Source organism: Phalacrocorax aristotelis, chromosome 3 (genome assembly GCF_949628215.1).
Source record: "Phalacrocorax aristotelis chromosome 3, bGulAri2.1, whole genome shotgun sequence".
Taxonomy (NCBI): Eukaryota; Metazoa; Chordata; class Aves; order Suliformes; family Phalacrocoracidae; genus Phalacrocorax; species Phalacrocorax aristotelis.
In genome coordinates, this window is record NC_134278.1 from 120,044,597 (window position 1) to 120,070,803 (window position 26,207).

Genomic DNA, 26,207 nt, shown 5'->3' on the forward strand with positions numbered 1-26,207 from the left:
GAGGTGGATGGGGTATAATGCAAATACTGAAATCAACGTATGCACACAGCTACAAATGGCAGTGTTCCTGGAAAGATGAGTAGGCATGCCTCAGGTGACCAATGCACCTTGAGTAACAAAGTAATCCCAAATAAAAAACTTTTCCTGCAGATACATTTTATGCTTGTACTCAGAACAAACCAACTTAAAAATCCTAGTAATTTTACAAAGGAAGATGCTTTCCCACACACTTCAGCCTTTTATTTCTTTTGACTCAGCTAGTGGAACCAACCATCTGTCTGAGGCATGTGAAGTGTAGAGGGACAGAGCACAAAATCATTTTTCTTTTTGGTGGTAAGTAGTCCAAAATAGTCACTGGAAGTGATTAAGGAATAAAGTGTGAATCTCTCAAAATGGTACAAATTTATCATGATGCAAAATGGTACGACTCTTAACTATGAAAGAGGATGTGAAAATCTAGCCTGTAGGTCTCTTGATAAATAATTCTACAGAATTATGTACTGCGTTATAGCATGATCCTGACCCAATGGATGCAACAGGAAAATTCCTAGAGAATTCAATGGAGCCTGATTTTCGTGCACTGTTCTTTGAGAGCTATGTAAGAAACAGTCTAAGACACCGTAGCTGTTGCAAAATTTAAAAATTACCCTTGCTTTTGTTTTCCTGATTAAGTTTTCACTATTTAATTGACATTTTTTTAGTTTTCAAAAATGTCAAGAGTATTTTGATAGCTCTTTTTGATATTATATGTGCAGAAGCAAAAATCTGCGTTTGCTTTGTCTGGTATCTGCTCATTTGTGGTTCTGGACTTGAATAGTCTAAGGCAAACTCTTGGTATTTTCCCTTTTGTTGTCTTCAGTACAGCAAATGCAAAAGAGCTGAGATTAGGAAACTTACTAGATGATAAGAACTCCAATGATTATTGTTGGGTTTTCAGTTTTTAATGCTCCCTTCCATTTCCTATGAAAATTAACATGTTCAACAATTTTCTCCCTATTGAAAGTCTATTATTTGATAGTTTAGACAGAGACTTTCTTCTTCTGCAATATGCAGTTTCTCTTCTTGTACTAGTATCTTTAAAATACTCAGTTGGCAATTCCTATTGTAGTTGCTTATTTGGACCAGGCAAATTGCCAAATAAAAGGTTTGTAAATTATGTGCTTTATATTTGTGCTGTCCTCAAAGGACTGAAATTTGCTTTGGGGAAAAGCAAAGGACCAAGTAATAACATTTGCTTTTTTTAAAGCACTGCCAGAAACTTAATTTCAGAGAGCTTTTTATTATTAAATTTCCCAGCCTTCCTTTCAAGCACTTTATTAGGAACACGGCTCATTTATTTGGGAGGGGGAGGAAAGCGTTGAAGAAGGGGGAGATGAAGGTGAAAAGCAAGCTCATTAATTCAAATTGTGATCTAAGTGTAGTGTTCATGTTGGCAACAATTTCGGTTTTCTAATGTGTGGTCATTGTGAAAGACTGATTTTAGCATGGAACCCTTAAAGAAGTGGGGAAATTGTTTCTCTTGAACTTTCTTTGGAGCTCATTTACATTGAAATTTTTAAGCACTCTGTTATTTTTAAGTGGCTCTTCTAGAGCAAGGGAAAAAGACCTTTGCTGCTTTATCAGAGGGAACAAGAGAAACCAAACTTTGCGTGTTTTAATTACAAACTAGATGCAGCTTTGAGCACTGGGCTTGAGTCCGATGCTGTTAGAAAAGTGAAGGGAAGTCTAGGTAATAGATAGATACAGCGTCAGGAGGAACTGATCCTGCTTTTGGGTTGTGTTCTGCAGATGTCTTTTTGTCCATTTACATGCAAGGCTTAGCGGTTGGCATCTCATATTTAAGAAGGGACCATTTGTTTCCAGCCTGCAAAATAAAGCTGTCCTGGTAAGGTGCAGCAGAAGAGTCAGTGGCTGCTATTAGTAATATAATAAATACATCAATTTTCTCAGTGAAAGACAGAAATGCTGTGAGCGCACTTAAAGAAAACTTAGGTGTGGGGACAATCCAAAGTCTAATTCTGTCAGTGACACCTGAGAGATCTGACTGGAAACTGGAATTCCCATACCCCAGGAGAGCTGGATGTTTTGAAATTTTCTGTCATTGTAGTTTGAGGCAAAGTCTGGCAGAACTAGCACTCTATGATATTCTGGTTTAGGGGCATAGAAACATTTCAAGTTTAGTAATGTCCAGAGAAATTAGAACACACTAGTTTCTTCTATTTAAATGTTTCCCAGACGTAATCTGATTAAATTAATATTTTCAACAGCAAACAGCTATCTCGAGAAATGCCTTTGCTATTTGATTATCTGGGAATTGAGGACATGTCCCTCTGAGACAAGGCCTTCATTTTCTACCCATTTAATTTGACTGGTTTTCTGCTCTTTCTACTAACTGTCCAAGCTGGAGCTCTGAGCCATTGGCTGTGCTTTCCCAGTAGCTGTTTCTGTAGTGCATGGGTCTTGTCAAGGAAAACATGGAATAAATTTCCATTTTCCTTAGCAACATTGATGAGATGTTTCTAGTGTCCTGAAATCACTTTCAGGCACGGGCAGAGCTCTGAGGAGCTGTGTGTGTCTCTGGTGCTTTTAGAACATGAGATCAGGAATGTTCTTCTATCCTACCTTTTCTTTACTCGCTTTAACTCTCTCCTCAAGAAACTTGCTGCTGCCTTATTTATACCATTTGTCATGCCTCCTTTTCTGTCACCGATTTTGTCTTTCACAGGGTTGAGGTGTTTTTAAGAGCCTGATTTGTATTTTACATGCTGCTTCTTTCTGACTCTGAGGCGTAATCCTTCAGCAATTATTGTGGTGCAAGGCTAAGGACTACAACAAGTGGTCTTGTTTAATGGGAAGGGATGCATCTGCAACGGCATCTAGGTGGAGGGAGCAGTGCAAATGATGTATTTCTTCCAGGTGGCGCCTTGCATTGTTTGTAAGCTAGGGAAGTGTGACAGACGGAACAGATTCAAAGGAATACACCATACTGTTTTAGAAATTACAGAAATAATAAATCAGCTGAGAGGAGGCAGCTGGAGCAAGGCCGAATGGGCACATCCTACTGTTCTTTGTTACAGAGAGCTTGTGTGGGGCGCAGCAGGAGGCAAGCTGTCAGGCATACCTTCAGGTGTTTGAGAGATGCACCGTTACAGCGTTAATGCGAAAAGCAAAAAAGCCGTTGGCACTTTTGCAAGAAATGGAGGGGGAAAAAACTTGCCAGTGCTATTCAGAAATGCTAAAAAAAATAAACAAATTTTGTGGATGTTTGCTGCAGAGAAACACAGAGAAAAGTGTGGGATAGCAGTCTGTTGCTAATATGTAGCATATAGGTAGCAGTTTTCCTACTGTAAATCCTGTCCTGTTTCAAGTTTACTCCCCTGACCTTCACCTTTCTATGAACTTTTCAAACCCCACCTGAGATGATGGGACTTGGATGGGGAGGCACTCCAGAACTTTGCTGCTAGACATGTTTTTCTTTTTTTCTTCTAAAATTTATACCTGTGTGTCTTTTAGCTTAAAGCCCCCTTTGGACTGTTTAATTTGCCTGGTAAATGACCAGACAGGAATACTCTCCTCCTTGTCCTGGTCTTGCTAGGGTAAAATGTGAGGTTGTTGCATCAGAACATTATCTTGATAATTTTGAAGACTATTTCTGGGCCTGTTCTGGTTGGAAGGACTCTTTCTGGAGCATGGTTGGCATTGTACGTAGTATTTCAAAGGAGTAGCTCTCATAAGGACCTTTACCATGGGAATTAATCTTCCTTTGCTCTTCTGAGGATACATCACCTGATGGGTTTACTCTTTTCATGGCTGATGATTTGCAGACATCTCGTATTCTGCAAATATACTTCTGCCTATGTAGCTCCTCCAGCTGACAACCTCGTAGTTTATAGCAGAAAGTCTTGTTATTAGTTCCAAAGCTTCTGACCTTGCACACCGCTATTAAATTTCATCCCATTTCTATTACCCTTCCAGATAATCCAGCTCTTGCTGTGTGAGCCCCCAGTCCTCCTTCTGTTGACAAGGCCTCCAGACATTTAGGTCTCAGGAAATTTATTTGTTTGCTTTTATATTTTTGTGCCAATGTCATTAATACTAGTATTAAGTGAGATTGGTCCCAACATCAGTCTTCGAGGGTTTTCATTATTAACGTGCCTGAGGTTTAACAGTTTCCCTCCTGCTGCAAGCCATATGCTACTTTAAAAGGCTGTAGCTGAGAAGCAGAGGGGAAGCCTGCCCCGGCCCCTGCACCCAGCAGGCTGCCTTTTTGCCAAACACCACCGGGGAAGCCCGTTGAGGAGAGGCTGGTGGAGCAGAGCTAGGTGCACACAGTGAGCACTCTCTGCAGCCAGACCACTGCCGGGAGAGACAGTAAGACACGGCCAACCTTTCAGGATGGCAGACAGAAATATATGAAAGTACACCAAGAAGGACGTTGTAGAACTTGCGTTGATCCAGGAAATGAGCAGGTATTGCCCAACCAAGAGCCCCTCTGAAGAAAAGGACCTGCCCTGAAAGGGCACAGAGGTTGGGGGAGAGACTTATTTGCTTTCACTCTTTCATCCAGCAGAGCTGAGGATATGTATTTCTTATGTTTATAACCTTTACTGCTCTAGCTGGCATTCAAACAAAGCTGACACTCTGAGATGTTGGGGTACTCGCTTTAGGCAATAGACCCTGGCACTTTCTCCTAAAACCTCAGGTTGATTTGAGATCTGTTACTATTATCAAAAAATTAAGAAATTAATAGTAGGAAGCTGGGAAATAACCTCCCTTTCTCCAGGCAGTAAGGCAAATATGACTAAAGGTATTTTAACAACAAAGCACCTACATAGCCTTGCAGTGCCAAATGGGCTAGTTTAGTGGGTTGAATTTGTTAATTTATGGATGATTGCATACGTTTTGTCTTTTGGAAGAAATAAATTGCTCAGGATAACAATACCCACTGATGGTATCAATTTCTGACTTAGTTTCAATGGTCAGAAATGATATAGAGAGACAATACGCTAAACACCACCTTTGGTGGGCAATAATTTTTAGGATTAAAGTGTATTTTCATTTGTTACAACACTCAGGAACATGTCAAAGTTGAGAGACTATGCTGATGCCTGTGCTGATACTTGCTACTTCTCATGTTCACAGCCTTGTATAAATGTTAATGAACCAATGTAAACAGTCATTTTCATAACGTGGCTCAATATAATAAGGCACTGTGAACCTTGCTTTGCCTCTGTATGCTCAAGGGATTGTAATTTGTACCTTTTGCATGTGCAATGAAGGCTATACCTGTCATCTACCCTCTCCCATTCATCTTTTTCCTGTGCAGTTTCCTCCAGAGAGGGGAACAGCTTTGATTTCAGACAGGGCTCCAAGGAGCTCCGGCCGTAATTTGTGTGGCTCTCTTCCAACTTTCTAGATGGTGCCAGTTTGCTCCAGTCTTCCTCTGTTCCGTATCATTGCAAATCCCCCTCTTTTTTTTATCTGGGGACATTGATTTCCCCACATCTGGAACTGCCACTGGCAGTGCACTGGCAGGGATAAAAGCCCACCTGCATTTCAAAAATGCATGTCTGCTACGTTGTCTTACACACTTGTCAGCAGGAAAACACTGTCTGTTTTATTCTTGTTTTACTTTTAAAATGCTAGTTATCCTTTTGCTTAAAGTTAGAAGTATATACATCTGTTTTGGCAGCATGATTTCAAATAGCTGTATTTTAGGTATTAAGAAGTGTGCGCTTTCAGGACTTGCAAGAGCTGGGAGCAAGTGAAATTAGCAGACTAGAATGAAGTCAGGTGAAGTGCTGAAGGGCCCAGGTTGGTTTAGGATTACAGCAGAAAGCATCATATGAGGGCCAGCTCTCCCAGCTGTTGAAAGTGTACTTGGAGAGAGCTGAGGGAAGATACCAGCAGATACTTTGCCTGCTACCAGCCAGTGCCAGTCAGGGCTCACACAGCATCTATTACAAGCTGAAGTAACCCTTATTGTGGGTATCTCTGTATGATACTCACCTGCACTCAGTGAATGGCCTTTATAGCCAAACTGGCCGGGTCCTGTCAAACCAGAGAGTTTATTGACTCCATAGCGAGGCCAGACTCCTTTGCCTTCAGGGGTGGTTAGCATCTTGGCCTGAAAGGCTAAAGTGAAAGGAGTGTGGGGTTGTTCATTTTATTATGCTGTTGGTGGACTACAGACTTTGACGCTGGCTAAAATGTGATGAATTAAGCAGAAAAAATTCAAGCCTCTACCGCGCAGTTTGTTGAGGAGAGACATGCACCAGACAGCTGATAGAGTTAAGCATTTGCAGCTTAAAGGTGTAGATCCTCAGCACTTCTGAAGAGCAAACAGTTGAATTATTTACGTTATTCAGTGCAGATGTCTGGCTTTTAGTCTTGTCATTCACCATTGCTCAGCAAGCACCTGTGTTCATACTTTGCATCATAAATACTGCAAAATGAATATGTAGTTTTATATTCCTTGAGTATGACTCTCATTCACAGCCACACAATGACATGCACAAAAGCCGTGCCCTATTATTTGTTGGATATATATTGGAGAATGATGGTTGAACCCAATTATTCCTGTATATAAGAGATTTCTTTACTTAATAGCTCCTGTGCCAGCAGGGGGACTGTGCACTTTTGGACCGGACTTAGGCATGCCAGAATGTCTGAGAAGAGCCTCGTTGTAACGCCTCTTAAGTTAAATGATAGGATGAACAAGAGTAGGTCTGTAATTTGTTTTATCTTCTAACTTTGAAAGCATAAAATTTAGGGAGTCTCTTTCATGCTGATAGCTACAACGATGAGCTCAAGAGCTGAATATGGAGCAGGACTAGAATTCCACAAGTCAGAGGTGCAAAACCTGTAATAAAACCTGAATTCTTTTTGTCTTCCTTGGGAAGAAAGGTGAAAGAGTGCAGGTCTATGTGGATTAATAACCACCTCCAAAACAGACATTAAGAAGTTGACAAAAAGCCTACAGCAAATAGAAAACACAGCTTTGTTGTCACAGTCAGGAAATAAAAGGATAAAACAAAATCCCCAAACTGATTTAGATCTTGCAAATAGTAAATAAATAGTACCTTATATATAACAATAACAACAGTGAATGAACAACTAAAGAAGACATTAAGCCACTATGACGAGAAGTGCGTTGGATTAGTTTAGGCTAATAATCAAGATAATGAAGACTAATATTGAACTCTATGTAAGGACTGTGATGCTGAACATGGGAATAAAGATAGGACATCTCCTGGAGCGGGAATGACCACAGAGGTCATTAATCAGAGGTCTAAGAACATAACAAAATTTAATTCATTCTAATAGAAAAGTGGATGATATCCATCCCTTCATTCTGAACAAATTAGCACATGATTATTGGTAGCAAGTATGTTTCATAAAATACTGATTTGTTTCTATGTTCTTAATTATTTGTTAGCAGATTTGTTTGTAAGTTCTTATCTATTTGTTAGCAGTGACTTCAGCAAAAGGTGAAATAATGTGATGTGTTGGTGGCAAAATTGGAAGTCATCAGCAATAGAAATGAAAAATAACATCATGTTGTTCATCAGTCAGAGAAACTAGAATAAAAGAACCCTGGAATAATTTAGGTTGAAAGGGACCTCCACGGGGTCATCTAGTATAACCCCCTGTTCAAAGTAGGTCTAATTAGATGTTTGCTCCTGGCTGTGTCCAGTCAAGTCTTTAATCCCTCCAAGGAGGGAGATCTACAACTGCTCTGGGCAACCTGTTCCAGTATTTGACCACCTATGGTAAAGAAAAAATAAATGCTTATATTTAACTGGAATTTCCCACTTTCCAACATGTGTCCTTTGCCTCTTGTCCTACTGCTGTGCACCACTGAGAAGTGTCTGGCTCCAGCTTCTCTGTATCCTCCAGACAGGTAGCTCAGGAAAGGAAACCAGATCAACTTGAGCTGCCGTGGTTGGGGACAGATAACAGGAACTGCTTACAGGATGGGTGTCACCAGCTCTAGTGATTCCCACCAGTCTGGAAATGACTGACCAGTAGGTACCAGTGTATACTGCTCGGCCATACCATGAAATACCAACACCGACAGCTAGTGAGATGCTGCCACAAAAAGGCAAATGTACCTTTGAGACTTATTGGCTCAGGAATTTCCAGGGATGATTTTTAAATATAACTCAAGTCCTGCTAGAGATGGATGAAATCAAAATGGAGCAGGTACAAAGCAGGGCTGTGAAAATGGTTGATTATGGGGGATAGAGAGGGGTAAGAGAGTTTGAAAGGCACCTTACTGCTCTCTGTCAGTGCATTAGCACTAATAGGTGTAAATGGGAAGGGGTATATGAAGACCGTTAATTAGAAAAAGGTTTTAAACATGAAAGCAGTGAGGCTTTAGAGCAGTCTTCAGAAATAGCGTTTGTCAAAATACATGAAAAGGAAACAAAACCAAACTGACTTTGACTCAAGGGTCTGTGGGGGTATCCTTTTTCTGAATATGCCATTTGTTTTTTCAAGGTAGACATTGTGTTCAGGAGGAATTTGCCTGGCATTTCAGTACACGTGGTAGTACAGGCATTTTGATTGCTCCTGTCATGCCTCGGTATTTCCCGAGCACGTGGACAGGATAAGCAGCGTGTGCGCAGTTGGCTTGGCAATCCCCAGGTGCTCCCCAGTGCCTGCACATGTGCTCTGGCCTTGGCTTGGGAGTGTGCAGTAGGACCTGACACATCACGGGAAGGTCAGGTTTACTCTGTGTGTGTGAACCCTCAGGGCAGCGAGCCTACGTTAGGTGAGGGGCTTTGCCAATGTGTCAGCCAACTGGGCATGAGCTTTGCATGTGCATTTCTGCTGAGGAAATCCAGGATAAAAATATGACAGCCCATAGGAAGAAACATTTGTGAAAGAGATTGTATAACATGTACTCAATGTGTACCCTGGGTCCCTGCACTTTCAAACCTAGATCTTTCTTATCCTTGAGCAGTCACAGTATTTTTCCTTGACTAAACAAAAACAACTGTTTTCTTAGAATGTTGACTGAACTTTTCCCAATTAAATGTTTAATTTGGCAGCATTATATGCCCTTAAAAGCAATTTAAGCCAAATCGTGAGACTGAAAGTTGAGTTAGTGCTTGTTAATCCTGTTAAGAGTTTCATTTTGGACATTCTGGTTCTGAAGCAAACTAAATTCAAGTGAATTCCAGCTGAGAGCTGGTTCTAGTATTTGTGTTTCTGAAGTAATGATTTGAAATTCTCAATTGTTACATAATTTATGTATTTTATATTTAATTTTGAAACTGTAATGTATTTTGTGACCATAAATGGGATAGAGCAATGTGAGGGCACTGATGAAACAAAAAGATATTTTTGTGTAAAATAACAGGTTAGTGTTAGGTCTGCCTGGTGTAACAAAGAGAGGGCTTAGAAAGAATACAGAAATACCAATAAAGAAATAGATGAGAGGCAGTGAGTGATATGGAGTTCAAATTAAGGAAAAGCTTGGAAATATTAAAGTGTATTTAAGAGATTTTTTTTTTAAACAGGAGAGTATTAAGAAGGTTAACAACAGAAGAGTTTCTTTTCCAGCATTTAAAAACCAAAGCAGACAGCAGAAAATAAGAGTGCTGGTGGGAGATAGAACGAACAATGGTTTGGAAAAGCATATGCTGCTAAAAAAGGAACAGAAGCTGCCTGCTCAGAACGGGGTTATCTGATTGATAATCAGCTGATGTTTGCATCAAGGTCGGTCACTGGCAGTGACTGCAGTGTCTCTAAGTTTTTAAATGAAAAAATCTTAGAACTAGGTTGATCCATAGGAGTATTTACACTGAATTAATGGAACTGCAGACTGGGTTGTATGAGCCCCTGTTGCTTTGGTTTAGGTCGGTTTTTGCCTAGCAAAGCTCAGCATTATTGTATCTTGTGTCATTGGGAGTTTGTATTAATGTTCAAAGCGAAAAATAATGGCGTATCATCTGCTGCATTTCAAACATCACCTTTTAGCACAAGCACAGGCTTTCAACCCCACCGACCACTGACCTTCTGAAATTATTTGTTGGGATGAATGACTTAGCATAGATTGGATGAATCCATACAAATTTGCCAGCTTCTGGAACAACACTTTCGTCAATGACCACAGCTATGATTGTAATTATTTCTAAGTAGGTTTTGTGCTGGTAACATGAACAAGTGTTTGATGTTTGCATAAAGGAATGTTTTCAAAAATAAAGTCTGGAGCTGTTTCATTGCCATACTGGGCAAATCTGAAAGCAAGGGGATCGACTGTGCTGCGGCTTTCATGTACCTGCTTTCATCTCGACACTGATGACTTTCAACATGAAGGAGGGGAACTCATTTATAGGAAGGAGATGCAGATTGTCTAAAGCTAATCAGCTGAGTTTGTATAATCAGAAATAATTGTTGCAATACATGTGAGAATTTACCCAGATTAAGTTAGACCTGTAACAGAAATCATGGTATTACTTAAGGATCTATTGGCAGGAGGAACTTCTGAATTGGAGGCCAAAATCTACAGTCCTTGGTCCAGCTAAACTTCGTTCATGGTCTGTTTGAGTAAGAATTATAGAATTTGCCCCATAACTTAAAGAGATATAGGGAATTTTAGAAAAGAACTGAAGTGCGTTGCTATGATAAATGTTCAGGTATAATGAGAGTACAGAGAGATCTACATTTAATTTACAAACAATTTTTTATTTTTAATACTATTGGTCATTAAACTAATTAGGTTTGATATACACCTTTTTACCCATTATCAGTATCTCTATGACAGATGTTGTTCACAGTTTATGGATGGAGAAAATGACATGATTGTTGTTCTTTGGTAATAAAGTTCTGACCCATATTGAAAACACTAACTCAGTGGATCCAGGTCCATTGATGTTTATTTTTTTAGGGACCACTTCAATCCTGAATTTTTTACTATTATTTGTGGAAAATTACATTTAAGAGATAGTGCCAGAACTGGATTAAATGTTTTTGAGTGCAATAACATACGCTTAAAAAAAAAAGCTTTCTCTGAGCACCAAAAACTTGATCCCAATGCCATTTAAAACTCAATGAAAGTTTGATTTCAATATGCTTTTGGTTAGGCCACAGTGTATAACATGTTTGAAGTTAGGTGCATCTTAAATACTCTTGAAAGCTGGAATGCTATGTTTAGGAAGCAAACAAAAGCAAACTTTTTAGGCAGTAACTCTTACTATTGTGTATGAAACATAGGTGAAGCCAGGTAGATCAGTTATAGTGTATGTGACGGGTGTTTGTAAGCAGAAATACAATATCCTATCAGAGAAATAATATATACACATTACATAAATAGATACCAAAACAGGATTTAACCTTTAGGTATTTATATTTGTTCTTCAAGGGAATACATCCTTCTCTCTGGGCATAGGTGGGAGAAACCAGCAGACAGGATCTCTTCTGGGCTCAAAGGAGGGTGTTAGTTTTAATAAGCGGTTTTTGGTAAAGCCCAAATATTGCAGATTTCTATTGAGATTACAGTAGAAGACAGTGGGAGTTTTGAGGGAGAACTACAGGGATGCTCTTTACCCTTTATAGGGAAAGCTTCTCTGCAGATATGTTATTGTGCAAACAGAAATGTCTCTCTCCCTTTTTACCTCAGTGGCTGTTGACATTGTTAATGTGATTAACATGTATATAGAAAAACCTGGAAGCTGGAAACCCTGCTTTGTCAGTTTAGAAATCTGTAGCAGTGCTGGTTTGCTGTGCTTGTTCAAAATGTAGGGAAATGCTCTCATTTCTTGTAGGTGACAAATTATAGCCTGTTGACTGGAAGAACATCCTTGCATCTTGTAGCCTCATTCAGCTACGTCAGATGTTTATATGATGAGCTGGCTGTTCAATGATTTAATGGCTTCAAAGAGCAAACCAAGAGAACACCTATGGTCTCCGGGTTGTTTTTCCCTCTTTCTAAACCAGGTGAAAATATAACTTTTGCTGACTTCCTGAGGTTGGCAAAGGTTTTTCAACAGCTCTCTATAAATCATTGTGAGAGTATGATATTTCTGCTTCCTGGAGGGAAATGTACATGGTAGAATTCAAGGCTGTCATTTAAGTGATCCTCAGGGGCATGGCATCAGATTGCACTGTTGGTGCCTTTTCATTGTCTTTGTATGAAGGCAGCAACTGTTGCATAAATGGAATTTTTGTGTGAACAAATTTTGGAAGACAAATCCTGGCCATGTTTCTGTAGCCAGCTTGAAGCAGAACTTTTCCAGCGTGCACAAGGGAAGAACATTCTGTGAGGTGCTATGAAAAGGCAGGTCTGCGAAGGTTGTGAAGCCAAGGCAAGTCTACTTGGTTTCTTGTGTTGAGTAGGAGCAGGTGCAAAACTGCCAGTCAGCTTTCCTTTGGAGAAGATGTGAACAATTTAAAGTGTCTTGGTTCCTTAAAGCAGGGTGATCGGGCAGGATTATTTACAAACAGCATGTAAGTAACGGCCCTGTGCAAACAGGGCTGGATGCCCTGGGAAATCACAGTTGTTGCCAGAGTTCATTTTAATTGGAGAGGTTAAGGCAGAAAAGGGCACTCCCAGCTTTTCCTAGCAGTTTTTCCTTCCCTCCAACTGGTTTGCAAGTTCAAGTAAGAATTCAGTTTTTTCCAGTTCCCTGAAGACTCACCAGTGCTCATCACTCCCTGTGACAGGGGCTGCAGACTTGTGTGTCTGTGCCTTCACCACCACTTTGCTAGCACCTTTCTCGGTCTTCCCAGGCCTCCCCAGGATTACCCTTGTGTTGGAGCAGGCACTGGTGTCGTGTGTGCCTCTGGAGCCAGGGTGGTGTGAGGCCTTGGGAAGCTGTTTGCCCAGGGATGATGTTGGGGCAGTTTGTCCCAGAGCACCAAGGCTGAGCTCCTCCAGGCACATTTGTTTGTTGTGGTAAAATGTGTTTCTGACTGCTAATTACCATTTACAACTATTTTAATGTCTGCTGAGGGACTTAGCTGGAGGGGAGCAAAAAAATGACGGTAATAGTTTCAAAAGAATACAAAGACCACATTTTTAGCATGTAATAGTTTCAAAAGAGTACAAAGGCCTCATTTTTTAGCAAAACATTTAGCTTGCTTTACATTAAACATCCCCTCAAGTTCCATATTAATTTTAAATGTAATACTCCTACAGCTTCTCTTCCCCCACAATGATTTTCCCTTGCTGGATCACATCCGCTCAGCTTTCCTTGTCCCAAACAGGGCTGTCAGTCTTAAAGATTAAATCGACATCATCCTTTCCCCAGCCCCAGCTGTCCTTGGCTTCCTTCAAGTTCTTGTCAGTGCGATTAAAGTGTAGTGCACTTGTACCCATATATTTTAAAATCTATACTGGTTTTCTTTCTTTTGGATAGTACCCAGCCTATCACAGTGGTCAAAATTGTTTCTGGCATCCATGGAGATAATTATAGTGTGTTATAATGTTGTGAATAGTGTATTGCATTAATTTCCTTACATCACCAGAGGAATTCTAGATACGAAAAATAACTGTTGGGCTTATAGTCAGAAATCTAAAGATTGCTGTTCTTCTATACTTTTTAGCATGATTGGTTAACAAACTTGGCTTAAAAGGAGGACATACCTATGAGTCTTTTCTGGATTTATTTAGGCTGTACATGAGACCAGTTTCAAATTTTGAGCTGAGATGAAATGCATTTAACAAAAATTCTGGCATAATCAATGGCAAAGCTATCAGGGGAATGTCTTGCGATTTTTAAGGCTGCACTGCTGCTTCTGTCTTTATTCCAGTGTTAGTTTTTTTTCTTCCTAGAATATACCTTTTGTTTTTGACAAGTTTTATTGTTCAAATTTTTACTCTGTTTTAAATCTTGAAAGCAAAAGACACCATTGTCATGGTGGATTGTAATAGATGATATTTCTAAATGATCTTCTGGTCCACTTATCAGTCTTCTCTGTTACAGAAGCTGCCAGGACCCCAATATGAGTGCAGGGTGGGTTTATGAATTTAGGATCTGGACATTCTGTATATGTTGTAAAAATGTGAATTTGGTACGTGTGTGGACTATAGATACATTTTTGGCAGCTTTATATACATTTTGTGATTTGAGGGATAACTAACACAATATTTGGTATAACAGTGCCAAAGATGCTGCATGCCAAAGAGTATTTAGACAATTTTCTGCAAATTTTGGGTTTAAATGAACAGTCTGTTAACTCCATTAACCTCAATCCTTTGTTTCTCTAAGTACCACAATAATAAGAATGTCTGCTGTAAAAAGATGCGGTCTCTGACTGTAGTACATATTTAGAACTGCTTAATTATAATATTTCACTAATGAAACATGGATTGTTCCTTTATTGAACTCCTTGTTTGATATTTCTATTTCAAACAACACTAAACTCAAGAATTTATATAAATTTATGAACATGCACTCATGATAGCTGACTTCCAGAAATCCCTTCCAACCAATATTTCTGATTGTCTGATTAAAGACACTGCTGTTAATGACTTATGACCTTGCAAATTTCTCACCTTTGCTAGAAACAAAGATAGTAACAGATGCTACATTGGTAGTTTTCAGAAGAAAAATTGTTGTGAAAGAAAAATGAGGCCAAGGCATGGCCATGTGAGATCCCGTAATGGGAGAGCTCTTACCCAACTCTCAGTGAGTGTGTACAGCGCCTTAGTGGAGTCTGCTAATGAATTTAAGTTATGAAATTCTGTGTAATACAAACAATATTGGTTCATATTGTTTATATGAAACAGCTTCACTAGCTGTAAATTTAGCCTGGAAAAGGAACATGCTGGAGTTGGTACTTCATAAGGAGCTTGTATCCCATGTTAGAGAGGCTCACCTTGGGTGGGACAAAAGCAATTCTGAGTCAGAGCAAACAGGCCTTTGTGCGAGACCTTGGTCTCAGCAGTCTCACCATCACCTTGGGGACAGTGCAGTTTAAGTCATAAGGCATTTTTGCTGAAACTGAGCTTTGCACAGCCCTTCACAGTATTCAACCTGGAGTTTGTAATTTATATTTATTTTATCAAATCCCTTGTTCACTCCTTTCTTCCATCTTACTCTGGCATTAAAAACAGAAATGATTAACCACCAAGCCACCTAAATTATATCCACTCTCCTATGCAGTTTATTGTGCAGTTAAGTAACTCTCTGTTTGGTTTGTTTTGCAGGTAAGTTTGGCACCTGTTAGTCAACAATTTATGGTAAGTATATTTTGTATATTTTAGCAAAACCAAAGGTAAACTTGTGTTTTGTTCTATAAAGGGAATATAAAACCAGGAAGTTGGTCATGCAATAAAATTTGTTTCAGATGCGAGTCTGTGCCCAGAATCTTTGCAGATGTTAGGGGTTTACAACATTTTTCTCCTCAAAGTATTATTCATCTGTTGCAGATAGAAATAAATATAAATACTCAAGGCAATATTTCAAGGAATTTGAGAAAAAAATGTTTACTTTAAACAAAATAAACAATTGAGGGTTTCTTTTTTACTCTCAACTCCATACAGCTGTTTTAATCTTGGACGTTAATTGTAACTAAATGAAAATCTCACACACAAATGCAGTATGTAAACCTTGGTGTCACTTTTAGGTTTTTTTGCTACAGGATATTTCTTAGACTCTTGTGCTTATCCTGTCTTTGGCTTGATGAAAATACTATTAATGCTTAGTTTTTATCTATCTAGTTTAATTAATAGATCTCAGTTCCTAAAAGATGCCAGTGTTATCATCCTTATTGTTCAGCTGGGGAAAGAGTATGGTGAAGAGACCACACTCACAAAGTAGGGTGAAAAAAACTGTGTCCTGGGTCACTATCAGGGCTCTGCCAGGGCTCAGCATCTTCTGTGGATGCCCAGGTGTTTTAAAATAAACCCGATTTTTCTAGAATACCTCCCTCATCTCATTAGTTTAAAGTCTTAATATGGTACTTAGTGGACTTTGAGGAAACTTTAAAATTCAATTGTTCATTTTTAGCTTTTTTTACTTCCTAGCCTCTCCAGAGGCAGTTGTTATACTGTTAAGATACTGTGAAAGGTGTTACAGCTTTGCACTGCAGTGTTTGGAATTTAATAAGTGCACATGGTACATCTTTTCTCGTGGTAAGGCTGATAGACTTGACACATACTGTTTGAGCATTTGATCCTCAGAAAGTCACTGTGTTTTTTTCTCCTCATAGTTTTAACTTTGTAGAAGATTTTTTTGTTATTGCTAATCTACATACAATTCTTATCTTGGTTTTTTGTGTTTTTCTAACATTTTCTCCTTTCTTCTCTGAATAGGTCATGTTTTTTATCCTGGAGCATTTTAAATTTGAATGCATATTGTTCTCTTCAAATGATCACACAACGCAATCGTCCTTACTCACAGAGGCCTTTTCTTTTCATCCTTACCATACCTTGACAACACCTGTAAGTTTATGATCTAGTCTATGTTTATTTTAAACTATAGCCATCCAAACATGTTTGTTATGCCAGCACCTTAATTAGCTGATTTTATTTGACTATATTTTCTCATTTTCACATGGCATCTTCTCGAGAGATTTACTTGTGCTGCCTGCTTTCTGTCGTCTTTTGTAAAACGTTTTGCCAGAGGGTTATTGCTCTACATCAACTATCATTTTTTTTCCCCAAGATTTTTCTAATACATATTTGTGCATGCACATGCAAAAGTGAGGTAGGGATGAAGTGGCATTTAAATGCAGGTTGACAGAGGAATAAGATGTGCCTGCTGAAATTATCTAGGCCCAAGTCTGGACATGGAGAGTACATATTCTCTGCAGAGGTCAATTCTGAATTCCCTCTGCGCTTTGAGACACCATTATCACCTTGCATCCCCATTTTATCTGTTGTGTGCTAAGTTGGTTACATTGCTGTAATACGTTTTACATAACTTACTTTCAAAACGTTTTCCTAAGATTTAACGTATTTCATAGCATATTTTTCCACCTTCCAGCAGAAACAGAGTATATCATATATGCAGGTCATACTGCAAAAACAAATCTTAGGGTGTTATGGTCTCAGAAATTTGTAGCATGCAGTTCTGCATATTATTTCTGAGGAAATGTTTTCAAAAAGGTTGTAGAAATATGGAGACTTAACAACGGTTTAATTCAAATTCTGTTCCATGAATACATTGGAAATAGTAGCATGGGAGACTCCTTTGAGTGTAACAAGCAGAAAAAAAACATAAAGGGTGAAAGAATCATCCTTATTAAAAAGATGCCCATTGTGCCTCCATAATTACAATGAGTTTTATAGTTAAAGACTGAAATGCATCACAAGATTATGTATGAAAAATGTGACACATCTCTTCAAAACAATATTCCTTATTCTTGAAGCGCTGAATACTTTTTATGCCATTTTTGCAACAGACTGGTCATGTAGACTGAGACAAAATTAATGTTTTAAAATTTTCTTGTATGTAAGAAATTTCTTGTAGCTTGAACTCTGTTTATTGTTGTTGTTGCAAATTATCTCAGCCAAGGTAATGCCTTACATGCATGAAAGTTCCTAGAAAAGTGTCTAGTGAGTACACCTATGTAGTTTATTAAAATATTTCTAGAGGTAATTCCTTTTCTTCTCTTATCTGGGAGTTTCTATGCTGAAGCAGTTGAAAAGAAATTAATTTTTCAAAGAAACTCATGAATATTTGTCCTCTCTAAAAGTGTTTTTTACCTCCTATTCTGGATGAGCCTATTAATTAAAGTTAGCCTTAATAGAAGGATCACTCACTATTAATCCGTTGACTGTGGTTTGAGATGGGCACTGCTACGCACCTTCCCCAGACATACTTCCTGACTCTGTGACAGTGTGGGAAAGGAAAGTTTGTCCTTGTTTCCCCTGGCAGCAAGAAGCAGCCATGATCACTTGTCGTTTCACCATAAAATTTCATGCACTGTTTATCTTTGATGTTTTTCTTTTGGTACCTGTTTTGCTGTTGTACTGTATTCTGAAACAATATAAATTCTGGACAGAAATTAGGCTTTACATTTTCCCAAGAGTGTCATCAGCATTATAACAAGATACTTAAAATGCTGAACATCAATGGAAATAATGGTCCTGTTTCCTATATCTCAGTAGTTGTATAGTACCTCCCTTTTATAAGCAGTCAAGATTAGATCTCCTGTTGGCTTTTGATGGCAGGGATTTACTCTCATATTGCACCAAAAACCATAAGCAGGTTGTGTCAATAGAAATAATTACACTGGATCCAACACCTCACATTTCATGTCTTACCTAAGTAAAGCAGCAAGATTATGTATTTATTAAAAAAATAATAAAATACAGGTTCATCTCTGTGTGATGCCATTTTAACATGCAACTGTCACAATCACTGTTTTATAACTCTTTCATTACTGTAGTTTCATCAGTGAAGGATAGAATAAAAGCAGTGGCTGTTTGAGAGATGTATGTGTGACTTTCTGTTCTCAATGAGTTACCCTGACACATTTATACTTTGTGACTCTTCTCGACATTTTTTGCTAGCTGCCTTGTTGGAATATGTAAGGTGAAAATTCAGGTGCTATCTTGGAAGTGTGAATGGCATGCTCTCACTTTTGCTAGGCTTTCTAAAGAGCTTGGGAAAAGGGATGAGAACAAACAGGATACTTTATATAGCAAGAGGACAAGGCACTAATTTCTTCCATCCAAAAATTTAAAATCCCACTTTCATATCAGAGGATAACTATTTGGGAGTTTGTTCTTGCAAAAAATTAAAGGGATTGATTGAAGATTTTGTAGTTCAGTAGTTGTTGATGGGTAACTAATACTGTTTTGGTTTTTTCCTGCTATTTCTTTTAGCACCCTATAAAACAAACCCTGTTTTATCATAGAATCATAGAATGGTTTGGCTTGGAAGGGACCTTAAAGATCATCTAGTTCCAACCCTGCTGCCACGGGCAGGGACACCTTCTACTAGACCAGGTTGCTCAAAGCCCCATCCAACCTGGCCTTGAACACTTCCAGGGATGGGGCAGCCACAACTTCTCCAGGCAACCTGTTCCAGTCCCTCACTACCTTCATAGTGAAGAATTTCCTCCTTATATCTAACCTAAATCTACCCTCTTTCAGTTTAAAGCCACTACCCTTTGTCCTATCACTATGTGCCCTTGTAAAAAGCCCCTCTCCAGCTTTCTTGTAGGCCCCCTTCAGATACTGGAAGGCTACTGTAAGGTCTCCCAGAAGCCTTCTCTTCTGCAGGCTGAACAACCCCAACTCTCTCAGCCTGTCTTCATAGGAGAGGTGCTCCAGTCCTCTGGTCATCTTTGTTTTCCTCCTCTGGACTACTCCAACAGGTCCATGTCTTTCTTATGTTGGGGCCCCAGAGCTGAACGCAGCACTGCAGGTGGGGTCTCACCAGAGCAGAGTAGAGGGGCAGAGTCACCTCCCTCGATCTGCTGGTCACTCTTCTTTTGATGCAGCCCAGGATAAAGTTGGCCTTCTGGGCTGCAAGCATACATTGCTGGGTCATGTTGAGCTTTTCATCAACCAATACCCTGAAGTCCTTCTCCTCAGGGCTGCTCTCAGTCGATTCTCCGCCAAGTCTTGTGCTTGGCATTGCCCTGACCGAGGTGCAGGACTTTACCCACTTGGCCTTGTTGAAATTCATGAGGTTTGCAAAGACCCACCTCTCAAGCCTGTCCAGGTCCCTCTGGATGGCATCCCTTCCCTTCAGCGTGTCGACTGCACCACACACCTTGGTCTTGTCAGCAAACTTGCTAAGGGTGCACTCAATGCCACTGTCCATGTCGCCAACAAAGATGATAAACAGCACCGGTCTTGATACCAACCTCTGAGGAATGCCACTTGTCACTTGCCTCCACTTGGACATGGAGCCATTGACGGCAACTCTTTGAGTGCAACCATCCTGCCAATTCCTTATCCACTGAGTGGTTCATCCGTCAAATCCATGTCTCTCCAACTTAGAGACAATGGTGTTGTGCAGGACAGCGTCAAATGCTTTGCAGAAGTCCAAGTAGATGACGTCAGTCGCTCTTTCCTTATCCACCAATGCTGTAACCCCATTGTAGAAGGCCACCAAATTTATCAGGCACAATTTGCCCTTAGTGAAGCCATGTTGGCTGTCATCAATCACCTCCATATTTTCCAGGTGCCTTAGCATGGTTTCCAGGAGGATTTGCTCTATGATCTGGCTGGGCACAGAGGTGAGACTGACTGGCCTGTAGTTCCTCAGGTCTTCCTTTTTTCACATTTTCAAAAAGGGGGCTAAGTTTCTCCTTTTCCAGTCAGTGGGAACTTCACTGGACTGCCACGATTTCTCAAATATGATGGATAGTGGCTTAGCAACTTCACCCGCCAGGTCCCTCAGGTCCTGCAGATGCATTTCAATCAGGTCCCATGGACTCATGCACTTTCAGGTTCCTCAGATGGTCTTGAACCTGATCTCCTACAGTATGAGGTACTTCCTTCTCCTAGTCCCTGCCTTTGTCTCCTGTGACTTGGGTGGTGTGGCTTGAGCACTTGCCGGTGAAGACTGAGGCAAAAAAGTCATTTAGTACCTCAGTCTTCTCCATATTCCAGGTAACCTGGTCTCCTGTTTCATTCTGGAGAGGGCCTACATTTTCCCTAGTCTTCCTTTTATCACCAGCATACCTATAAAAGCTTTTCTTATTGCCCTTGATGTCCCTGGCCAGATTTAATTCTATCAGCGCTTTAGGTTTCCTAACCTGATCCCTGGCTGCTTGGACAATTTCTCCGTATTCCTCCCAGGCTATCTGTCCTTGCTTCTACCCTCTGTAGGCTTCCTTTTTTATGTTTGAGTTTGTCCAGATGCTCCTTGTTCATCCATGCAGGCCTCCTGGTGTTTTTGCCTGACTTCCTCTTTGTTGGGATGCATCACTCCTGAGCTTGGAGGAGGTGATCCTTGAATATTAGCCAGCTTTCTTGGGCCCCTTTTCCCTCCAGGGCTTTACCCCATGGTAGTTTACCAAGCAGATTCCTGAAGAGGCCAAAGTCTGCTCTCCTGAAGTCCAGGGTAGTAAGCTTGCTATGTTGCCTACTTGGTGCCCTAAGGATCTTGAACTCCCTTATTTCATGGTCACTGCAGCCAAGGCTGCCCTTGAGCTTCACGTTCCCCACCAGCCCCTCCATCACCTCTCCTTGTTGGTTCCTCTATCACTTGGAGAAGGAAGTTATCATCAACGTATTCCAGGAACCTTCTGGATTGCATATGTCCTGCTGTGTTGTCCCTCCAACAGATATGGGGGTGGTTGAAGTCCCCCATGAGGATCAGGGCTTGTTTTGATTTATTCAAATGTTAAAACTTGTGTCAAGCAAAAATATGCCAATTGATTTCCTAAGAGTGGAAGGGTCTCATTCTGATATTTTTTAAAGTTCCCAGTTGCCAGGTTGGAGGAGCATACACCATTTATAGAACAGCACAAGTGGCAACTTCTCTGCACTGTTTTGTCAGTGTGCCTCAGGAGGAAGATCTGAGGTACCACACCTGGCTATATGAGAGGATGTCCCTCTTTTTGTGACTTTCATCCTTTTGTCTGTCTGCAGCCCCTTTCACAATGTTGCAAATAAATGGTAAGTTCAGTGATGACTTTGATGTTGGGTACTTGTTTACAGGCTGGGTCAATACTGCCAAGATAATGTCCCTGAGCAGTCAGTTGCGGCTAAATCACAGTGATCAAAACCGTTTGTCGGGCCAAGTTCATACTAATAGCTTATGGATGAATTTCTGTTCCCTGCTATATTTTTTTAAAAAAATTTTATTTTTTTCTGTGTGCTTTGTAATGCTTTCAAACCAACAGCCATTTTGCTAACTTGACTTTGAAGCTGAAAATCTCAAGTTACAAACTAGAACCCCACTTACGTGATGTCTGTGACCCACTTAGAGCAAGGGGGCTGCCTGGGCCCTGGTGCTGCTGCTGCTCGGGTCCTCTCCTCTGCATCCAGGGTGTCCTGGAACATGGGCAAGAGCAGGACCCCATCCTTCAGCCAAGCAGTGCAGGGTGTTTGTGAGTAGGGATGCTGGTGTCCCTGGTATGCTGGCCATGCCTGGGATCCCATGCCCAGGCCTGTGAGTAACTAACGTGCAATTAATTTGGCATACTTTTTGACAATAAAAATCACAGGATCTTGAAAAGGTGGGATAAGCCAGTTGCAGTGGAGATGCACATGCTGAGATGATAAGTTGTGATTAAACTAAGGCTGAAAATCATTTATCTTTTTGTGGAACGAAACAATTCAGCATATATATGCTTAAAGCCCTGTGGGGTTTTAGTCACTGTCTTTTGTAGCTACAACAAAATTCAAATCCTATTCCTGTGATGAGTAATGTGGTTATTACTGAGATATGCTCATTTGTCAAAACTTAATGAACCACAAAAAATGAGTGTCTCACCAAGTGCATCTATATTCGTGTTTTAATTCAGACCAGGAGTTCTCTTCTGAAGTGAATTTCCCAGTCCATCCCCTTTGGTTGGTTTGTGTTGGGCAGCAGTCCTGGAGTGCATGAATTTGATGCTTTTTTGACTGAACTAAACTGCAGGATGTGCTCAGGGAGTCTTGAATCCACTCCAGGTGCAATCAAGCTTCAGGACAAGGCACCAAACCAGAGCTAGTCTGAAGTTTAATCAAAGAAGCAGAAAAATCTGAAATATGTATAGTAGGGATGACAGATCCTCAGCACTAAATTTTGCTTTATATACCAGTAGCTATTTGTCTGTAATACCTGCTAACATATAGCTAGTCAGTGCTACCATATGCCTTTTGGGTGCTTACTACCTCATGGAATCAAAACACCTCTGTTTTGGACAAAGATACTGTGTCCACTTTCGTGATTTATACTAAGACAGTTCCTGCATAAAATGTTACTCTTTTTGTAGTGCTTAGTACAGATAAAATATAACAGATGTGTGCCATTCTGCAGACTGGGAAATGAGTGTTCGTATGTGAGGAGTGGCAAAGCTGAGAATGGTGAAATGGGTGCTTCTGCCCAGTTTTTAAACGGATTCATGCATATTTAGCATTTCTTCCTTTGAAAAAAGCCAATTCTTGATTGTATCTAAAAAGATGAGTCAGGATCCTTCCTTTAACATTGAAATGCAAGAACCTCTTCCTTCAGTCACAGGGTGAGTGCTGTGTATTGAACACAGTGGAGAGGCATGTACTGATGTGCTGCGCCTTTTCCACGTATCCTGAAGAATGCATCCAAAGCAAAAATGACTTTCTGGGGTCAATGGCTGATAAATAAACCTTTTCCCTCCCTTGCTTACAGATGGTCATTAATCTCCAGAAAAATCTGAGTGGCTAGTTGTGTTGGGTAATTTTTGCTGTATCTTAGTCTTCTGAATACTTTGGAGAATGACAGAAGGTTGCTGTGGGTTTTGACAGTATCCTTCCTGTTCCAGGCACTGTGCAAAGCTTCAGCACCTTTCTGTATACCAACTGAGCGTGTCTGAGTGACAACATAATGATTCAGCTCATGAAATTCCTGAATGAAGTTCAGTGTTACTGAAGGCTGAGGGAAGATATCATGAAGTTGCTAGTGGGACAAGTATAAGCCAGGGTGGCAGTGTTAGGGAGGTTTCTGGTGAATGAGAGAGAAAAACTGACTGGAAAAGACAAGGGTAAAGAAACAGAGGAGATGAGTGCCCTGTAAAAAATATTCATAGTCCATAACAAAGTCCAACAAATTTTTTTAAAAAATTAGTAATGCTGAAGATGGGTTAAAAAATTGCTTCCAGACCATTATTATTCACATATGTGATGAAGTTCATAAGGATTTAATTGTAGCAGTAACAATTTCCTCTTATAAATAACAACCTCAAGCTGCTGCACAAAGGAGGTTGCTGTTATTACCCCATTTTGGGGAGGGGGTGTGGGGGTGTGTGATGAGATGATGGAGGGGTGAAATAACTTGTTTGAAGATGCTCAGCAGATCCAAACAGATTGAGCAGCAGTTTCCAGATCTCCCTAAAGTCTCAGATCAGTGCTCAGTGTGCACAGCATTTACAAACCAACAAACACCAGTCTGTAGCTCTGTGCCATAGGATGGGCCCTGCATGGGGGCTCACCCAGCCTCTGGTAGCCACCACCACACTGGTGGCCTCTTCAGCCTGAAAAGTACCTAATCTGAGATGGGGAGGAGGAAGGCTGGGGGTAGACACCTCCTCCTCCTCCTCCTCCTCCCAGATGTGGCCAGTGTCACCCAGTTGCTGCTGAAAGTTATGTGTAGTCATGAAAAGTACATATGTATTCTAACTCTTTAGTCTGAACAGTTTATATGAGCTACCATGATGTCCAAATTTTATGAGTGGCAATATTGTCATTAAGTTGTCCCTCATCGTTTTGTTGGTATTAGTAAGTTCATTTTGTGTTCTTTGATAGGGCTTATTATCCAATTTATTTTAAATGGTTTGTGTCAGTTCAGTAAATACTGGTTCTGATTTAAAAAGCATTTTCACAGGTGCTTTACTACATTTGTATTCAAGAGGCATATGCTCCTTTTGCATCCATTGAATCTAATCACACACATACATCATACTGATGTGCAGTAAAAAATGACTTCTTTCAGAAGCAGATGTGTCCACCCACTTATGGATGGATTTCTGTAAGATCAAGTAGAGACTTCTCTATCAGAGAAAATCATTGTCACTGTAAAATTCTTTGGTCTTGTTGCTCTCCTCTGTCTTCCCTAAGCTTTACATTTGGTTCCAAGGTGTGCAAATGACTTTGAGGTGGGGGGAGAGGTGGTAAAACATCTCCAGAAATCCTTTGTAACTTTGCATCAGGAATATGATCCAAGGGTTTCCTTCTGTCAAAGCTGCTGGAAACTAAATAACGTGTGTTGCTTGCCAGAGAAGCCTCAGGCTCTAGTTCACCGTACTCTTGGTAGACTTCAGACTGAGACTGCATTTGTGGCTTGGTGGTGGGATGTGCATTAGTTACCATATGCAACTTCACACCTTTGGACTGGTTGTTTTCTAAATTTCAGAGGAAGGTCAGACTGTGTTAGGATGGGGGTGGGGGGTGTGAAGGTTAGGCAAAGATATAGGGCAGACAGCTTTATAGGATTTCCTGATAGACGTGGCAGCCCCTTTTGCTCTCCGTGTGTCCATGTTCTCGGTCTCGTTTCTGAGCTGCATTCTCCCTCATGTCCAGTAGATGGTAATGATGTGTTAAAAACTCTCCTTCATCCTTATTTTGATCGGAGGAAAACTGGCGTCACAATCACAATGGATGTGCCTGGTTCCCAAGGATTATATACCACTAATTCATTTTTTAAATTATTATTAGTTTATTTTCATTTCTTGTAAATTAATCAAGCTGCTCTGAGAGCAAGGTCTTGGTCTGTATTGCTCAGTCATAACATTTTGGGTTAGATTTTGTTAATCGTTTTCACAGATGTCACTGATTCTGTATTAGCTGTGGACCTTTTATGAAATACTATGATAAAGGAGGACAGGCTACATGATTTAAAGGCCCCTTCCAGACCTGAAATTTTACGAATCTCCCTTCTATGGTATATTGAAAAGATAACTGGTACTTCCCACACTACAAAGGAAGAAAGGGAGGTTTGTTGAACTAAAACTTCCAAATGCATTTCTCCTGCTTCCACAATGTCAGGGTCAACTGCTTTTGGTAACTGGAATAAGCACGTTTAATTTCATTTGATAACTTGCTAGGGACAAATGCTATCTATTTATGTGGCACACCTACTACCTTAGTGAGACCATAAACAAGTTTCTATTGGGAATGGCTTCTAATTTCTAGTTTCTATGTAAGTACCCCAAAATACCTGAATTTTGGAATTGCTGGGGTTTTCTGGGTGCTACTTAACTATGTGAAAATTGGGCTACATTTGGCAAGGCTTATCTATAAACCAAAGTTTCCATTCCTTAGACAAACTAACCAGTGAAAAACCCAATAACAACAGACCTAAGAAACAGATAAATAGTTAGCATTTAATACAGTGAGAGCAATTTTTAAAGATGAAAGTGTCACTCCCTGGTGTTTCTGTCCATCTGTTTATTTAGGCTTTCTATACATTCTATCAGCATAATGCCTAAGCAAGTAATTTAATATAAAATCAGCATTATAGGTTCACTGGATTCTGATACCTGATTTAACAGTGATGTGCTTGTCCTGTAAAAGATACTTATGAAGACACCTATATGTATGCACTGTTATAGAGATAAGTATTTTTTACTCCATTGACTGTTAGGGTGTTTTTCAAAGCTGTTGATGT

At 40.1% G+C, this 26,207-nt stretch overlaps 1 protein-coding gene across 5 annotated transcripts in view; it reads left to right on the top strand.

The window, feature by feature from the left end:
- The window catches only part of SMYD3 (SET and MYND domain containing 3), a 425,447-nt gene that overhangs the window by 207,580 nt on the left and 191,660 nt on the right, over window positions 1-26,207 (top strand). For 2 of the 5 annotated variants that reach the window (XM_075089355.1, XM_075089356.1), the window contains exons 6-7: window positions 15,161-15,193; window positions 16,268-16,396. The exons of the other annotated variants lie outside the window; for them this stretch is intronic. In XM_075089355.1, coding sequence (XP_074945456.1) covers window positions 15,161-15,193; window positions 16,268-16,396 — 162 coding nt within the window. The remainder of the gene's footprint in view (window positions 1-15,160; window positions 15,194-16,267; window positions 16,397-26,207) is intronic. 5 annotated transcript variants of the gene reach the window in all.